The 18,100-nt window shown below is 39.1% G+C and overlaps 2 protein-coding genes across 4 annotated transcripts in view; both read right to left on the bottom strand.

Annotated features, from left to right (window-relative positions):
* The window catches only part of scai (suppressor of cancer cell invasion), a 50,891-nt gene extending 49,158 nt beyond the window's left edge, over positions 1–1,733 (bottom strand). Inside the window, exons 1-2 of one of the 3 annotated variants that reach the window (XM_058383215.1) lie at positions 1,459–1,733; positions 931–1,000 (exon numbers count right to left, since the gene is read on the bottom strand). The gene's annotated coding sequence lies outside the window, so the exon portion shown is untranslated. The remainder of the gene's footprint in view (positions 1–930; positions 1,001–1,458) is intronic. The other 2 variants (XM_058383216.1, XM_058383213.1) reach the window with 2 other exon arrangements.
* A 204-nt stretch (positions 1,734–1,937) lies between these two features.
* Positions 1,938–17,725, bottom strand: ppp6c (protein phosphatase 6, catalytic subunit). Its single transcript, XM_058383217.1, has 7 exons — positions 17,590–17,725; positions 13,804–13,899; positions 13,629–13,694; positions 10,250–10,391; positions 10,056–10,135; positions 3,973–4,182; positions 1,938–2,802 (listed from the first exon to the last, which is right to left on the bottom strand). Exons 1-7 carry the CDS (start codon positions 17,662–17,664, stop codon positions 2,554–2,556), a joined length of 918 nt encoding a protein of 305 aa, XP_058239200.1. The 5' UTR covers positions 17,665–17,725; the 3' UTR covers positions 1,938–2,553.
* Between the last annotated feature and the right edge of the window lie 375 nt (positions 17,726–18,100).

The following is an 18,100-nucleotide window of genomic DNA, read 5'->3' as shown; positions in this document are numbered from 1 at the left end:
TACCTTTGATCAGTGTATATATTTATGTGCAATGATCAATTTAAAAGAGTTTAAGCTAATAATCCATGTTTAAGCAATCGGAGTGGATGACGTCATTGAATTACGCTGTAACGAAAATACACACACACACACACACAGCACTAGACACGCTGACTGAATCTGCGATTTCTGTTCTTCTCAAAATAAAGATAAATGCCATGCTGTCTGAAGTATACAGTATGTGTATTATCTATAGCATCGATCTAATCCAATCCCTGCGTAATGCATAAACACCCCAAGAAGCACAGCGGTTTATTTAGTTATCCTCCACTGTTATTTCAGTGCACTGACCTTAATGAGCCTCATTAAAAGGGTAAACATTTTTTTCTGAATCATAATAATATCCACAGCGTTACAAAAACACTCCAACATCCCAGACTGTATACGACAATAATAAAGACGTCAAAATATGTACGCTACCATATGGAACCGATTCAGCTAATAAATCGCTTCCGACTAAAAGTTCACTGCATACTATTGTACTGAACAACTTGACGGTACAGTACGACACTATTTATAATCGATTCCATAATTATACGTTATTAATAGCATCACACTAAATGCTTTGTGCCTTGTGTGGCGTACTATTTTTTTTACCATATTTAGTACAATAGTATACGGTCTTGACGTAGTCGATTCGTGAGACTGTTCAGTTCTCAACATTCACCATTCATTTTTCAAACCCAGATCCGTGCCCACGGTCTGGACACACAGGACCAACAACATAAACCTTCAAAGTTTAACTCACAGTCCAACCCAATGGTCAAGCAGCCGTTTTATCGAATAATTCAGAGCTGTCATTAATGCTCTATTTTACCTAGTATACCAGGTACAACCCAACACAGAAATATCAATTGCACAGACTGTGAGAATTAATAAAAATGCACTTACCTCTATAGCTTTTTTTTTTTATTCTCTTGCAACAGTATTACAGAATGGCAATACCACTGGGGTTTAGGATCTGTCAAAGACGGAAAATGCAAGTTTATTTGAAGAAATGTGTCAATTAATAAGAAAGGTCTTATGGGGATTAAATATGGTTTAAAGCGCTATTTGAGTCACTAATTAGGTAGAACGTCTCCTGTCTCTGTTATTAACGCTTTGTCTCCGGGTGTGCGATAGAGATAAAGATATAGAGTAGATATTACTACGCTCGCTAGGTATACTAAATGAATGAGGATGTTTGTGCAGGTGTAATGGATGGATAAACTCCTATTGATCAGCTATGACAACTCCTTAAAAATTTGGGGCAATTTAACGCAATGCTGCACAGATAGCCCTAGCTAACTAAACACAATGTGCACTACTACAGGCGCGAAATGGGATTAAATGTTAGGATTTAAACATTTTAGGATAACCGCGATTAGAAAATCCCCTTTGAACGGGCAGATAGAGAGATAACCGTCAACGTTACATCACCTGTGTATTGTATCGTCTTCTTCGAACCCTGAAGGGGGGAAAACGTTCTTCTACCTTGAAGCAGCTGTGTATAATCTCAGTAATATTAATGCTTGCTCGTTCCTCCAGCGTCATTTAACAGCCACCTAATTTAGCTTTTCTTTTTTTTCTCAAACACAAAATTAAGATTTTATCCCGTCAGTGTATTTGTCACTACCATTCTGTCGGTGACTTCTCTACAATTTCCATTGAAAAACACCTCTCACACTAACATGATGCTCACCGACCTCGATGACGTCGCACAAAGCCAAGCATTTAATTGGCTGTCCGTGTTGTCAACTACAGCACACCGTTAGGGGGCAGTGCAAATATTTATTTGCATAGCTGCAATTTCATGTTAAAGTACGCCACCTTATGACCACTTTAGGTCACTTTATTGACACGCACTGTGATTCACGTCTTTTTAAAAGAATAATGTAGAAACACGCATGTACAAACCATTTAAATTAATAAAGGGGTTTATTTTTCAATATTTTATTGGTATGTGGGTCAACATCTCTACAATAATAAAATAAATCTGAAAGAAAAATGAAATCAATACAATTTTTAAATGTACAAAATAATCATAGACTCTTCTGTTTAAATCACCTGGTCCAAACCTCACACCCAAACCTCAAGTCTTCAAGACAACAGGGCCAGATTAAACCATCCGAGTACACAAATATTCAAAAGCCTACACTCTTGGTCTGACTAAGTGGTTTACACTTTTTTTTTTAACCACATGTGAATAATTTCATTTAGGATTAAAGAACCAAAAAAAAACAAAAAAAAAAAAAACAACAGCACCAAGAGAAGCACTGCTTTCTTTCCACCAAATTTCTACAAGACAAACTTGCACTTCTCATGAAAAGGGCTGGCAACATTCTCAGGGTTCCTTGTAATCTAATCTCAGGGGAAGTGGTGGTGAGAAAGTATGCATATTCTGTAAAAACCTCAGTTTAAAAAAAAAAAAAAAAAAACCCACAAAAACATAAAATAAGGAAAAAAAAAAAAGAAAGAAAGAGAGAGGTTGACCAAGCTGAGAAAGAGGGGTGGACACAGTGGGCATCGAAGATCTCAGAGGAAGTAGGGCGTTGTGGTTCTGGGTGGAATGACTCGCTCTGCATCAGGCACGGCACGGAATAGTTTGGGCTCCCGTGTACTCACATCCTTGAACACCATAATTGAGGCAATGTTGCCACAGCGGTAGCAGTAGTTGGGGGCTGACCACACGGTCACGAGCTTCTCATCAAACATAAACTTGTAGCCTTCATGAACCAGCTGATGTGCACGGCAAATCAGTTTCAGGTTATTAATATGGACAAACTGCAAAAAAGGGAGAGAAAAATACATGGATATTATACACATACATTTTACATTGCTTGTAGGGTGCATTTAATATCCATCAAAATACACCAACAGGTATAGTTTTTACTGAGAATCATGTCACAGTTATTTTGTTGTCTAGGTTATGTCCAAATAATAATAAAATGTGGAAACTGTGGTAAAAGATATTTACTGTTATCGACTATCAGTTCTAAATAGATCTAATCCTCAGCAAAGGATAAAAAAAATTGCATGTTTTTGCTGACGTGAAAAAATAAAGAGAAAAAAAAATACATCACCAAATAGGATCAACTAATCAAAATATTAAATTAGGTGTGGGAATTTGTGATCTACATTCTGAAAGAAGAACAGCCCTGTACTTTTATTATTAAATGACCTGTGTGAATAAAGAACTAATTAAACAAATGACACGTTCCATATTCATATAGCTGAATTTCTCCACACAGATCTAGCCAAACCTTCAGTAGCACATAAACAAGTCACAGTGTCATGGGGGTTCTTGAGAGAAGTATGGTCAATAAATAATGAACTATGGCCATTATACTCTTCCCAGGTCAAGTCAGTAACAAGTCCTTGACCATCACCCTGAGCACTAGTGCCCACCGGTGTTAACCCACAACTGCACTGCCATAACATTATGAGCACTGACAGGTGAAGTGAACACCACTGATTATCTCCTCATCATGGCACCTGTTAGTGGATGGTGGGATATATTAGGCAGCAAGTGAACATTTTGTCCTCAAAGTTGATGTATTAGAAGCAGGAAAAATGGACAAGCTTAAGGATTTGAGCAAGTTTGACAAGGGCCAAATTGTGATGGCTAGACCACTGGATCAGAGCATCTCCAAAACTGCAGCTCTTGTGGGGTGTTCCCGGTCTATCAAAAGTGGTCCAAGGAAGGAACAGTGATGAACTGGCAAGAGGGTCAATGATGCAGGTGGGGAGTAAAGGCAAAACCAACACGAGGACAGATTCTTAAAAAAGTTACCACCTATATAACTGCAAAGTTAAAAGCTGAGACTCCCATATAACTGCATGTGTGGGTGAGTACATAAAATGCTTCAGTAGTCACAGTTGAAAATATTAGCATTTTAACAAACAAAAAAAAGCAAAAACAAAACAAGTCTCTACTGTAATGAATATCGTTACCTCATTGGTGACCTTGGCACCAAAGAGCCAGCCAGCACCCCTTGGGCTGATAGCCCATGTGTCAACATCCTCCGGGTCAGACCAGACGAGGTCACAAAATGCCCCCTTGTGGGGGATTTCCTGGTTCCGTTCAATGGTGCGAATCTGATCCAGAGTCTTGATGTCAGGTGAAAGACCACCATGCACACAAAGGATCTGCTCATCTATCAACTGAGAAAAAATTGAAGCAGATAATCAGTACAATGCAGTGATAATTTATACAGTGGCATAGCAAATTACATGTATAACTTTTAATGATTCAGTTCATATAGGAATGATGGCCACACTTTAAATTTGGAAGTCCATCTTCACTCACTTTCAATGGCCAAGTGTATATGCACAGCATTAAAATGCACACCGAATTATCATTTCTTCTGGGGCTTATTTTACATTATAACCAACAAGAGATTTGAGGGAAAGAAAGGGTTGGTGAGCGCAGTGCAAACAAACTTTACAGAAATTAGCCAAAATACATTTAATAATATATTAGAATTTTAAAACGTAGCAGCAATTTTCTCCAAAAAACTCCAGCATTATGGACATGTCTGTGCTGACTGACGCAGGCCAGCAAAACAGCATTCTAATCTTTGTAATTACAAGTCATAGGAAAAAAATACAAACTTAAGTAGATATTTTTATTTATCAGACAAATTAACAATTGTGTCCTAACCAACCTTTTAAAACAACCGTGAAAAATGAAACACAACAGATTACAATATGTAATAATTATTTCCAAAAAGTAAACAAAATATTCAAGAGTTGGGGGTCATTCCAACACCTTAATTTTTTTTCTCCTTCTTTAGACATTCGGATATCAATTTGCTGGTGAGCTTGGGATGTCTGTCCTACTGCATGAACCAATTTTGGCCCAGCTTAAAACCATAGTACAGATAGCCTCACATTTATCTCAAGAATATTCTGTGTGGAGTTTATTGTTGTCTCAGTGACTGCAAGTATCCGAAGTCCTGTGGCTGCAAAACCAGCCAAAATCATAAACCCACCACCTGCATGTGTGACAGCTGGCACGTGGTGTTTGACAAAAACCAAATTCAACACATCGCCACAAACATGGTTCTATGCATGATAAAAATCACTACCATGGTCCCATTAATCAGATACAATTTCATAAATACAATTTTACAAATCCTAGTTGTGCTGTCACCTGCTATATTCTTTTTGGATAGAAGGGGCTTTTTTCTAGTCGCCCTTCCATGAAAACAGATTTGTTCAGCCTTTTTCATATTATGCTAACAGAAACAAACATTTAATGTGCTTACAGGGGCCTGTAGGCCATATAATGTAGAACCTGGGTTTTTTTTACATCTCTGAGTATTAAACAGTCTGACATTGGACTGAATGTGCCAGGACACCTACTCCTGAGAAGACTAGCAACTGTCTTGAAGTCTCTCCATTTTGTGAACAACCTTTCTGCCTGCATGGCCTTATAATCCTGCCCAGATTGATGGACACCAACAATTGCTTCTCTGCTCTGAAGTCAGAGCCGTTGTCCTTTCATCTTTCATCAGAACAACCAAGATGCCAAAATGTCTGCTTTTATAGAGGTAGTCACTAGGGATGCCACAATACTCAATATAATATTGAACCATTCGATATTAAGGTTTTTCAGTTTTTCCTTAAAACAAAAATAACCATGCGTTTTATTACTCTCTGAACTGCCTGTTCGTGTTTGCCTCTACTGTATGTCTACGCGCTGAGACAGACACACCTCCCTGCGAGTAAATATCCAATCAGTGAGTGCTAAAGTTAGAGGCGGTAACCATGCTTGCGATGCTGGTGTCAGATTTCAATCTGACCCTGGAGAGCGGTGAAGTGAGTCGGAAACACAAGGAAGCAGTGCTGTCTTTCAAATCTGTGGTGTGGGGACATTTCGGATTTGTTGTCGACTATGACGCCGATTAAACAAAAATGCTAAACAATAAAAAAAAAAGACTGTGTTTAAGCACTGTTACACATGAGTTACCTACTGACATGGAAATACTTCCAACATGACCACACATCTGCAGCTCCATCACCCCGCAATATCACTGTGTGGAAGCAGGATGGCAGAGCAGGTAACACAGACATCCAAAAAGCTACAGTCCCCTATCTGATTCCTTCCAGCATTCAGACCCAACTGGTTCCGAGAGACACAAAATAATTATAATATCATAATTGCTAAAGATTTGCAGCCGTTTTCTGCGATTGGTGATGTGGACTTTCAGCAACTTATAAAAGTGCTCAAACCGCATTACACACTACCGACACGTCCTTTTTTTCCCCGACCTCTACAAAAACACGCACAAAAAAAAAAAGAAATCATCGAAAATGAATCGGCTAAAGCACAAAGCCTTGCTCTAATAACAGATAGTTGGACCTCGGGGGTAACAGTTCTCACCCTTACTGTTCATTACATAGCAGATTGGGGAAAAAAGAGCGCCGTCCTCCAAACCCATCTCCTGTAATAAGTCATACAAGCGCTAATTTATACATCTCACTATTTTCAGTACACTATGAATGTGTACAAGTTGATTTTTGCATTTAAGTAAAATCAAGAGAATTACAACTAAAACCATTTTTTTCTTCTTAACATCTTACTGTTCCTGTCACCTAAACAAAGAATGATGGGAAAAAAACTTTAATTTGCCAAGCCATCCGAACCAAACCGAAAACAGTGGTTAAAAACCGTGGTACGTATTGAACCGTGGGTTAACTGTATTGTTGCATCCCTAGTAGTCACACTTCCTACCTAATCTTGTGCATTTTATTAGTACTACCTGTAATTACACTCTTAATGATTGTGTAAGTTGGAAGAGTTTTTTTTGTTTTTGTTTATTTGGGGTTTTGTTTGTTTGTTTGTTTTTTTTTGGGGGGGGGGGGTTCTGTACTATTTGAAAACATCTATTAAAGAGTTTGGCTTTTTTAACATTTTAGTTGATAAGTGTTTGGTTATTAATGATTATTAGTGATGAACTCAAGATATGAGCATTGTTATGCAGTGTGCTGCCTGCCCCAAAAAAACATTTCCCTCATCAGTTCCTCAGTGTACTTCTTGCTACTTGTTGTAGAGTATACCTAAACCACTGCACTACACAAGCAGTCACCAAAATTAGTCAGTAAAGGTAAATTTTGCAGTACGCACTCCCATGAACTCTTAGGTTATAGCAGACTATTTCTCCATATACAATCTCTGGGTTTGAGATTAAAAGATGGATGAGTGAGTAAATCAGAATTTCAGATTTCATCTCCTGATATTTACATCTAGATGTATTAAACAACTCCGAACATGGCACCTTTTGATTAAAACCATTGGGTTCACTAATCTGTACCGATGATGAAACTCATGATGGTAGCAGCAGAATGAATTCAGAAATCTACAAAACTATTGTCTGCCAATTTACAGAGAAACACATCCAATCTGGGAGGAACTTCAAGGCAATGACCCAAAGCAAACTGCCAACACAACAAAGAACTTCACTGGGGGGAAAAGTGAAGGTTTTAGTCTATCCAAGTTAATTACCAAGCCTTCACTCAATTGAGCAGCATTTTACCTCCTGATGAGGAGGAATGAAGGGAGAAACATACCCAAAACTAAGAACACCTGAAAGAAGCTGTAATACAAGACTGGAAAAGCATGACAAAAGAAGAATGCTACAGTTTGGTAATGTCAGTGGGTTACTGGATTGATGAAACTATTAGCATGCAAGGGATGTGCAACAAATACTGTTATTTACTTTATATACTTTCACCCCAAAAAATGTTTGATCTTTCACCAAAGGTGCCATGTCCCAAGTTGTTTAACACATGCACGAAGTATCAGTAAATGAAAGCCTGAGCCATCATCTCATTCATTTTCTGAACTTAAACACAAACATCTCTGGCTTATAGCCTTGCTGTTCCAATAATGTCAGATGAGACTGTATAACATCATCTCTTAATACCTTTTCCATACTGACTGCAACATTTGGTTATAGTTTGGGTATAGTGTTCTATTAAATTTAGTAGGTAACATTAAAACCTTATGAATAACACGAAATGTTTACCAGTTTCTTTTAATATACAATAAATCATATCATAGTACATCTCTCCACATATACAGTTGTGCTCAAATGTTTGCATACCCTGAAAGAAATTGTTAAACATTGCCATTTATTTGGAAAATATGACTGATAATGCAAAAGACTTTTTTCTTATTTAAGGATAGTGGTCATGTGAAGTCATTAATTAATCACATAGTTGTTTGACTCTTAAAACCTAATGATAACTGAAATCACCCAAACACCCTGATTAAAAAGTTCACACATCCTTGAATGTTTGGCCACATTATAAACACACAGGTTGACACACAGAGGTTTAAATGGCTATTAAAAGGAAGTTTTACACCGGTGAATCATTGTAATTGTAATTAGTGTCAGTAATGGTGCATAAATAGTCTCTGAGTTTCTTAGCTCATGAGGTGATGCACTGACTTGGCTAGATACTGCACCATGGGGAAGACAAAAGAACTGCCAATGGACCTGTGTAATAAGGTACTTCAACTTTATAAAGCAGGAAAAGGATATTTAAAAATCTCAACACTTGAAAATGCCAGTCAGTACTGTTCAAACTAAAGAGGTGGAAAATAAGAGGTTGTGTTGATACCAGGCCACGGTCAGGTAGACCAAGAAAGACTTCACCCACCCAGAAGAATTGTTCAAGACGCAAAGAAAAACCCACAAACAACTTTGAGAGAAATACAGGCCGCTCTGGAAAAAAGGTGTGTTGTATCAAGGAGCACAATAGGGAGGTACTTGAACACAAATGACCTGCATGGTCGAGTTACCAGGAGAAAGCCATTACTGTGCCCATGTCACAAAAAGGCCCGCTTTCAGTACCCCAGACAGCACCTAGACAACCCTCACAGCTTCTGGAGCAGTCATTTGGAATGACGAGACTAAAATTGAACTTTATAGTCACAACCATAAACACTGTTTGGAGAAGAGTCGACAAGGCCTACAGTGAAAAGTACAACATCATCCCCACTGTAAAGCATGGTGGTGGATCTCTTATGTTTTGGGGCTGTGTGAGCTCCAGTGGCTCAGGGAAGTTAGTCAAAATCGATGGCAAGATGAATGCAGCATGTTATCAGAAAATACTGGCAGACAATTTGCATTCTACAGCACAAAAGCTGCGCATGGGACGCTCTTGGATGTTCCAAAGTCACAATGATACAAAGCACAAGGCCGAATTGACCCTCCAATGGCTACAGCAAAAAAAAAAACTGAAGGTTCTGGAATGGGCATCACAGTCTCCTGACCTCAATATCTTTGAGACACTTTGAGGAGATCTCAAATGCGCAGTTTGTGCAAGACAACCAAAAAATTTAAAGGAACTGGAGGCAGTTTGCCAAGAAGAATGGGCAGCCATGCCACCTGAGAGAATTAAGGACCTCATGCAATTATTACAAAAGGCTGCATGCCATTATTGATGCTAGAGGGGGCAATACACAATATTAAGAACTAAAGGTATGCAAACTATTTTTTTCTCATTTTCTTTGTGCCATTCCGTTATGCCTTACATATTAACTTGAGTCCTATAAGAAATAAAATAAATTTGTTTTGCCTTCTCACTCGCTGGTTTTCTTTAGAAAAATGGTACATATCTTGCAAATTCTCCCAAGGTATACAAATGTTTGAGCACAACTGTATAACTGCAATATGCATACTGCATATTCAACAAAAGATAACAATCCAGTATAACTGCAGTGTCACTTTTATTGATATTGTGCAGTGAATTGTTAACTGGTAAAATAAAACAATGAAAGCATGCCCTAATTTAAGCTCTACTCTCACAAACCAGACTTCATCTCAATACATGGTCTGGTACTTTGAGTCACTAAATATGGCTTACTTTTACATAAAGGGACGGTTAACATGGAAACAACCAATCTTGTTTACTTTTAGCCTCTAGCAAGATGCACCTAGATTTGTTATTACAAACACATTTTAAAAAATTTGCCAGTTAAAATAGCCAGTTTTTATTGCAAAAGAAGAAAGCACTGTACTTACGGCAGCAACAGTCAGCATGTCAAACACTTTTGTGCAGTATCGCCAAGCATTGGCATTTCCATACTTTGTTTGGCACTCATCTGGGAAGAGAAAAAAACATAGATGTAAAAAAATTAATGAATATGAAAGATTACACAGTGGGTATTTTTAAATGATTTTGTATATAACAAATTTATTATGCCTTTTACACTCACCATAAAAGCCATACACTTGTGTAATCTGTCTACTTTCATGATTCCCACGCAGCAGTGTGATGCGGTCTGGCCACTTTGCCTTAAGTGCTAGCAAGTATGTGAACGTCTCTAAACTGTAATATCCTCTGTCCACAAAGTCACCCTGAGTAAGGAAAGATGCATAATATCCATAAAAATCTATATATTATGTTATAATCAGTATATGTATGTATACACATTACACACACAGAGTACTGTGCAGGTTTTAGACAGGTGTGAAAAAGTGCTGTAAAGTAAGAATGCTTTCAAAAAAAGTTATAATAAAAGGATAGTTTATTTTTTATCAATTAACTAAATAAAAAATAAATGAACAGAAGAGAAATCCAAATCAAATTGAAAAGATGATCTGTGGATGTAGGCTGCCTCAAATCTTTACATGCAATCCCAGACAGACTCATTGATGTTGATATCAAGGCTATGTGGGGACCAAACCAAAACTTCTAAGACTCATTCTTCTCTACACTAGTTCTCAATGACATTGGCTGTATGTTTGGGGTCATTGTCCTGCTGCAGAATAAATTTGGAGCCAATCAGATGCCTCCCTGGTGGATAAGTATCTGCCTATATATCTCAGCATTGAGGACACCATTATTCCTGAACAAATCTTCAACTCCATTTGCAGAAATGCAGCCCCAAACTTGCAAGGAACCTCCACCATGCTTCACTGTTCCCTGCAGACACTCGATATTGTAACACTCTCTAGGCAAACAACCTGTCACCTGCTACAGCCAAATATTTCAAATTTTGACATATCATTCTAGAGCACCTGCTATTTTTCTGCACCCCATTTCCTATGTTTTCATGCATAATTGAGTTGCTTAGCCTCATTTTCACGTCAGAGGTATGGCTTTTTGGCTGCAATTCTCCCATGAAGGCCAGATTTCTCCAGACAGTATATGGGTGTACCTAGGTCCCACTAGTTTCCAGCAGTTCTTTGCTGATGCCACTGCTGGATATCTTCTGATGTTGAAGGGAAGTAAGCATGACTTCTTTCATCTGCTGAATTTCCTTGGCTGACCACTGGGTCTGTGATCCTGGGAGAGACCTCGCTGATGCACTAGAACTATCTTGTGTCATGTTGCTGTGCTTAGTCTTGCCATGGTGTATGACATGTGACATGAAACTGTCTTCCACAACCTCACCTTAGTAGCAGAGTTTGGATGTTCCTCACCCAGTTTTAAGCCTCCTACCCAGCTGTTTCTGTTGTACTTAATGTTTCAAACTTAATGAAACTGATAATCATTAGATCATTAACCATACAGCTGATTCTAACCCTACAAAATCCCTGATCTTGTGCTAGTGTACAGTGTGCTGGTTTGAAGCCAAAGGGTGGTCACACCAAATTTGATTTAGATTTTTCTTAATTTAACATTTTGTGAAATAATAATAATAAAAAAAAAAAACCTTTATAATACTTTTTAAGCATTCTTATGTTACAGCATTTCACATCTGCCTAAAACTTTTGCACAGTACTGTATACATACACTATATATGAAATGAAACAGAAACTAGAAAATGGTATCTAACAATTCATTAAATGACTTAAGTGTCCAGTAACGCACCATATTTTCCAGACTTTAAGTTGCAATGATTCATGTATTGTTTTGTCACAATTCATTTCTGTTCTATTCAGAACAAATGTTCACATGGATCTAACATGGCGAGGATTTGATTGATTGCATTGGTACAATTAAAAGTGCACACTTCTGTCACTATCAAACTCTTTCACATTAATTTTTTTCAGAAAACTGTTCAAGGACTTTAGTGTTTTATGTTTTTGTAACTTACAGGTTCTATATATACACACTCCAAATGTTGGTACACTATATTGCCAAAAGTATTCGCTCACCCATCCAAATAATCAGAATCAGGTGTTCCAATCACTTCCATGGCCACAAGTGTATAAAATCAAGCACCTAGGCATGCAGACTGTTTTTACAAACATTTGTGAAAGAATGGGTCGCTCTCAGGAGCTCAGTGAATTCCAGCGTGGAACTGTGATAGGATGCCACCTGTGTAACAAATCCAGTCGTGAAATTTCCTCGCTCCTAAATATTCCACAGTCAACTGTCAGCTGTATTATAAGAACGTGGAAGTGTTTGGGAACGACAGCAACTCAGCCACGAAGTGGTAGGCCACGTAAACTGATGGAGCGGGGTCAGCGGATGCTGAGGCGCATAGTGTGAAGAGGTCGCCAACTTTCTGCAGAGTCAATCGCTACAGACCTCCAAACTTCATGTGGCCTTCAGATTAGCTCAAGAACAATGCGCAGAGAGCTTCATGGAATGGGTTTCCATGGCCGAGCAGCTGCATCCAAGCCATACATCACCAAGTGCAATGCAAAGCGTCGGATGCAGTGGTGTAAAGCACGCCGCCACTGGACTCTAGAGCAGTGGAGACGGGTTCTCTGGAGTGACGAATCGCGCTTCTCCATCTGGCAATCTGATGGACGAGTCTGGGTTTGGCAGTTGCCAGGAGAACGGTACTTGTCTGACTGCATTGTGCCAAGTGTAAAGTTTGGTGGAGGGGGGATTATGGTGTGGGGTTGTTTTTCAGGAGCTGGGCTTGGCCCCTTAGTTCCAGTGAAAGGAACTCTGAATGCTTCAGCATACCAAAACATTTTGGACAATTCCATGCTCCCAACTTTGTGGGAACAGTTTGGAGCTGGCCCCTTCCTCTTCCAACATGACTGTGCACCAGTGCACAAAGCAAGGTCCATAAAGACATGGATGACAGAGTCTGGTGTGGAGGAACTTGACTGGCCTGCACAGAGTCCTGACCTCAACCCAATAGAACACCTTTGGGATGAATTAGAGCAGAGACTGAGAGCCAGGCCTTCTCGTCCAACATCAGTGTGTGACCTCACAAATGCGTTTCTGGAAGAATGGTCAAAAATTCCCATAAACACACTCCTAAACCTTGTGGACAGCCTTCCCAGAAGAGTTGAAGCTGTTATAGCTGCAAAGGGTGGACCGACGTCATATTGAACCCTATGGATTAGGAATGGGATGTCACTTAAGTTCATATGCGAGTCAAGGCAGGTGAGCGAATACTTTTGGCAATATAGTGTAAGATACTGTCGCCTCCTGTAACTACACAATTCATTCTCTATGTGTCAATGTAGGGATGTGGTAGCTTAGTGGTCAAGGCATTGGACTACTGATCGAAAGGTTGTGAGCCCCCGAGGCCCTCAACTGCTCAGTTGTGTGTGTGTGTGTGTGTGTAATATATATATATATATATATAAAAAAGAGAGAGATGATGTCTGGAAAATACAGTAACTCATTACAGGGTGTGTAATGAGTTAAAATCATACACTGCTAGTATATCCACATCATACCATGAAAATGTAGTTTGTGTCTGGTACTTGTCCTCCAGTTCTGAAAAGTTCACACAAGTCATAAAACTAAGGGGTAGAGAAGAGAGAATTCACTATGAGTGTTCTTGAAATCACAAACAAATAGGCTTAACAAAATTCTAAGCACAACGTAATACAATAAATTTATTGTAGTCACCTGTCCATGGATGTCACCACAAACAGTGACTGGACTGGATACTGGTTGTACATTTGATTCCTCAAGTAGCAGGTCACATACATAATCACACAATCTCTGTAAAGACAAATAAATATTATTGTTAATTTAGAAATTTACATAAACTGACGGCAAAAACTGACATCATGGTGTACATAACACTCAGCACTAATGTAAAGTTTGGTTTCCTTATAACGTTACTTGCAAAAATGTATTTAATTCACTCATCTAACCACTTGTCTAATTACAATTAAATGAATAACACAAATTGTTACAATAAGTGATCATTACATATCTTCAAATATGACCATGATATGATAATATGGCTATAAGATAAATGTGTTTCCAGATGCAGCAGCCCAGCACTCTTCAAATTTTGGGTAAGAGCAGGGGGCTTGCAAGCTAAGCTAAAAGCGCTATAAGCTGGCTATAGCGAGCCTTTTTCTCAGCAACACCCGGTCATTTAAAAATACATGGACGAGTTGCGATTGCACATCACTTCGCACTGCTTAAATTACTGTGTGATGATAACAGAGCTTTGGCTGGATATGAGCACCCTGAATGCCGCTAATGAGCTAGCGGGCTGTGCCATCTTCAGAATGGATAAGACTTTTCACTACAATCAGAGCAGAGGAGGGGGGCTTTATATTTACAAAAACAATGGCTGGTGTGTAAATACCATAGTCAAAGACACTCACTGCTCCCTGGACACCAAATACCTGTCACAGTGCAGAACTTTCTACTTGCCCATTGATTTTACATCGGTAGTAATAACAGTTGTTTGTACCACCACAAGCTAATGCTAGGTTAGTTATGGAGAAGCTACATCACTCCGTTAGCAGGCAACTGTTGGCACAACCAGACAGCATTGTTATTGCAGCCGAAGACTTTAATTATACCAACTTAAAGTCTGTTCTGCCCAAATTCCACAAGAATTTAAACTTCCCAACAAAGAGAAAAGTAAGTACACTCAAGTCTACTGTAACATTACACACACCTACAAAGCCAGCCCTATCTGTCTCTGTCCCTGATGCCAGCATACAAACCACTCAGCTGCAGAAAAAGAATATCCACGAAGATAGTCATAGTACGGACTAAGGAAGCCACCACAGCCCTGCAGGACTGCTTCAAAGACACAAACTGGGGAATTTTTTGCTTAGAAGACAGACATGGAGTAACAGTGATCAGCTGTCCCATCATATGTAAACTTTTGTGCTGAGTGTACGTCTGAAACAGAAACCATTAGTGTTTCCCAATCAAAAACCATTCAGGACTCAGAGCCCGGGAAACACAGCACAAAAGCCTGAGAAAGGGCATCAAATTCAAATTTTATTTGTCACATACGAAATCATACACAGTACGACATGTAGTGAAATGCTTTTTATGACTGTCTTACATGAAAGAGGAAAGAGTAAAAAGAAAATGTGTGGACATGAAAAGATAGGGGATATAGTTAAGAAGTATAGGGAAAAATAGGGAGAAAAAAAAAAAAAAGTTAAAAAGGTAAACTTGAAAATCAACTGGAACCCAAGGAACCCAAGCAGCACATACAGACAGACAGCATACTGCCAGACACACTGAATATTTCTTTTCTAACTCTGGCCACCAGCACAGTGTGTTCAGCACAGGGACAAGGACAAACTCATACAGCAGCACCAACCCTATGCGGAGTCAATACGAGGTAAGCAACTGGCTCAGATGTATTCCTGACTGACCATCACAGATTGAACTTTCTGAATAAATGCACAATTTCAGGCTTCTATCTGCGTTTGTTTCTGAAATATAAAAAGTTTTGAATAAAGGGGGTGCTGCTGTATAAAAATGTGTGCTGCAGCAGAACACCATTACTTCTGAACTATTCGTGTTAGATACATGAAATGTCTGGGGAAATTTGCTGTCTTCTTTAAAATAGAAGGTCCAAAGTTGAATTTTCAGACTTTGCAGCAAGACAGGTAAACTTGCTAGAACACAAACATACACGGTGCATAACGTGCAGAGCCATGCCCCCACCTCAGCTACTCAGATCACATCTCTGTTATGCCAATCCTGGCACACAGACTGCACAGAGGACCCTCTAAACCATTCCTGAAGCACTTCCAATCCTGGCCAGAGGCAACCAAAAGTGACTTCACCAACTTAGAGGAATACACTGCATCAGTGACCAGCTACAATAGCAAGTACATTGTTGATCTGACTGTCTCCAAGACCATCACCACATACTCCAATCAGAATCTGTGGATGACTGCATATGACCAGAGACTAGGAGGCCCTAAGAGCAGCAAGGGCAAAACTGTCCCGGGCCATCAGAGAGGCAAGAGCAGCCATTTCAAGGACAGGGGCAACATGAGGCAGAGCATCCAAGCCAGCACTAACTACAGAATAACTTCACCTGCCTGTGACAGTGCTGCATCATCACAGGAACTCAATTTTACAATTTGGAACCATGTACTACCCACATTAGGGTGTTCACACGTCTAAACTCTGCCATCTGAAGTAAAACAAATACTCATTGTAAGCTATTTATAAAAAATAAAACGGAAGAGTTGTTCAGTTATTGCTTAAATTATGTGGATGTGATAATGCAGTGAACTTACATCAGTATATTAATTCTCGTGCTTAATTTCAATGAGCGTTGCCGTGTCGTGACGTCACGAAAACGCAAGTCTGAGAAGTCGGAGCTCTCGAATAAGAGTTGGAGAGCCGTTCAAGCAGATCTTTCCTACTGGTCATTTTTTAACTGCTGGATATTTCCCAGTTCTCCCTTAGTTGCGAGTTCAGCATTACTATCTGCTCTAGATTAATTGGGGTCATAATGATTGGCACGCCCCCAACTCGGAAGTCGGGGCTCCTCGAACACGACAAGTTCCAAAGTTTTATATACAGCATTATGGTGGCGTTTATGTAAACACGATACCAAACAGATTCGTTTTGTGCATATAAAAAGTGTGTTCCGTTCAATTTCTGATTGCATTTAGACGTTAGTGTTTTTTTTGGGGGGGGGGGGGGTTGGTCTCGTCTTAGGTCAGGGATGCTGTTATGAGGAAGGTGAAAAGAAGGTGTGTCAGTAATCAGTTAACGCTAGCTACATAGATGGCCAAAAGCATAACAATGGTGTACATGTAGCTCAGTAAAGATGCTAACAACATTACGCAGCTGCGAGACCATATATTTGAAAGACCTAAGGTGATCCAACCTTATCCAGCATTTAAACTAGCCATCAAGTACCATTACTAGCTAATGCTAACGTGAACTAGCTATGTTAAAAATGAGTAAGGCGGATAGCAACTATTTCTATTCATTTCGATCAAGTAATTAAAGTTATGGCTTCATTTTTCAGAAGCGCATAGGAATGGTCAATAGTGGAATCATTGCTAAGCTACACAAGTCATTTAACGAACGCATTAGAGTACAAAATTGCTAGTTTTTCCCCCATCCATATTCTGAGAAATTCCACCTCCTACTTTGGATTGGCTACAAGTGTTTCATTCCAGCGGAAAGATTGGCTACTTACAAACAACATCCAATAAGCCAACGAGTACATTATATACCTAGTGTTAGAGGCGGTGTTCTACAGAATACGAGTGGGGAAAAAATAATGCTACAAGAATAACATTCCTACCCTAGCATTTCGTTAGCTAAAGTAGCTAGCTCACCCTAGCTAAGACTTAGCAGTTAGACATGCTTTACCCACGATTAGATAAAGGATATTTTCAATGGCTGTACGATTGTTATCGTTAAACTCTCGACATCTGCGGAGGTTCAACTAACCTTTAGGTCGTTCTCTGGTAGATATTTACACTGTCTTGCAATTTCAACATACTTGTCCAGGTCCAACGGCGCCATTTTAAGAACAACAACTCATTCCACAGCGAAGAGGAAGTGCAACTACGTCACAGCTCTGAGGCTAATCAGACGCCCTATTGGATATAAAGTGGAATAGTTGAGAGGACTTAGAAGGGATTATTTCTTACACTATATTGTGCACAAAAATAAATATATATCCTAGGATTTAAGGCGATTTTTGTTATCAATTTTATTTAACTACCATGCACGGTAAATAAAAATGTCAGGAATCATGGCCAGGATACTAGACCATCGAATTGCACATATACTCACACATACATATATAAATAGTTTTATATATATATATAGAGAGAGAGAGAGAGAGATAGAGATTATCTCCTCATCATGGCACCTGTTAGGATATATTAGGCACATTAGTGAACATTTTGTCCTCAAAGTTGATGTGTTAGAAACAGGAAAAATGGACAAGCGTAAG

Source organism: Hemibagrus wyckioides, linkage group LG28 (genome assembly GCF_019097595.1).
Source record: "Hemibagrus wyckioides isolate EC202008001 linkage group LG28, SWU_Hwy_1.0, whole genome shotgun sequence".
Classification (NCBI taxonomy): domain Eukaryota; kingdom Metazoa; phylum Chordata; class Actinopteri; order Siluriformes; family Bagridae; genus Hemibagrus; species Hemibagrus wyckioides.
This window is presented reverse-complemented; position numbering and strand designations above follow the sequence as displayed.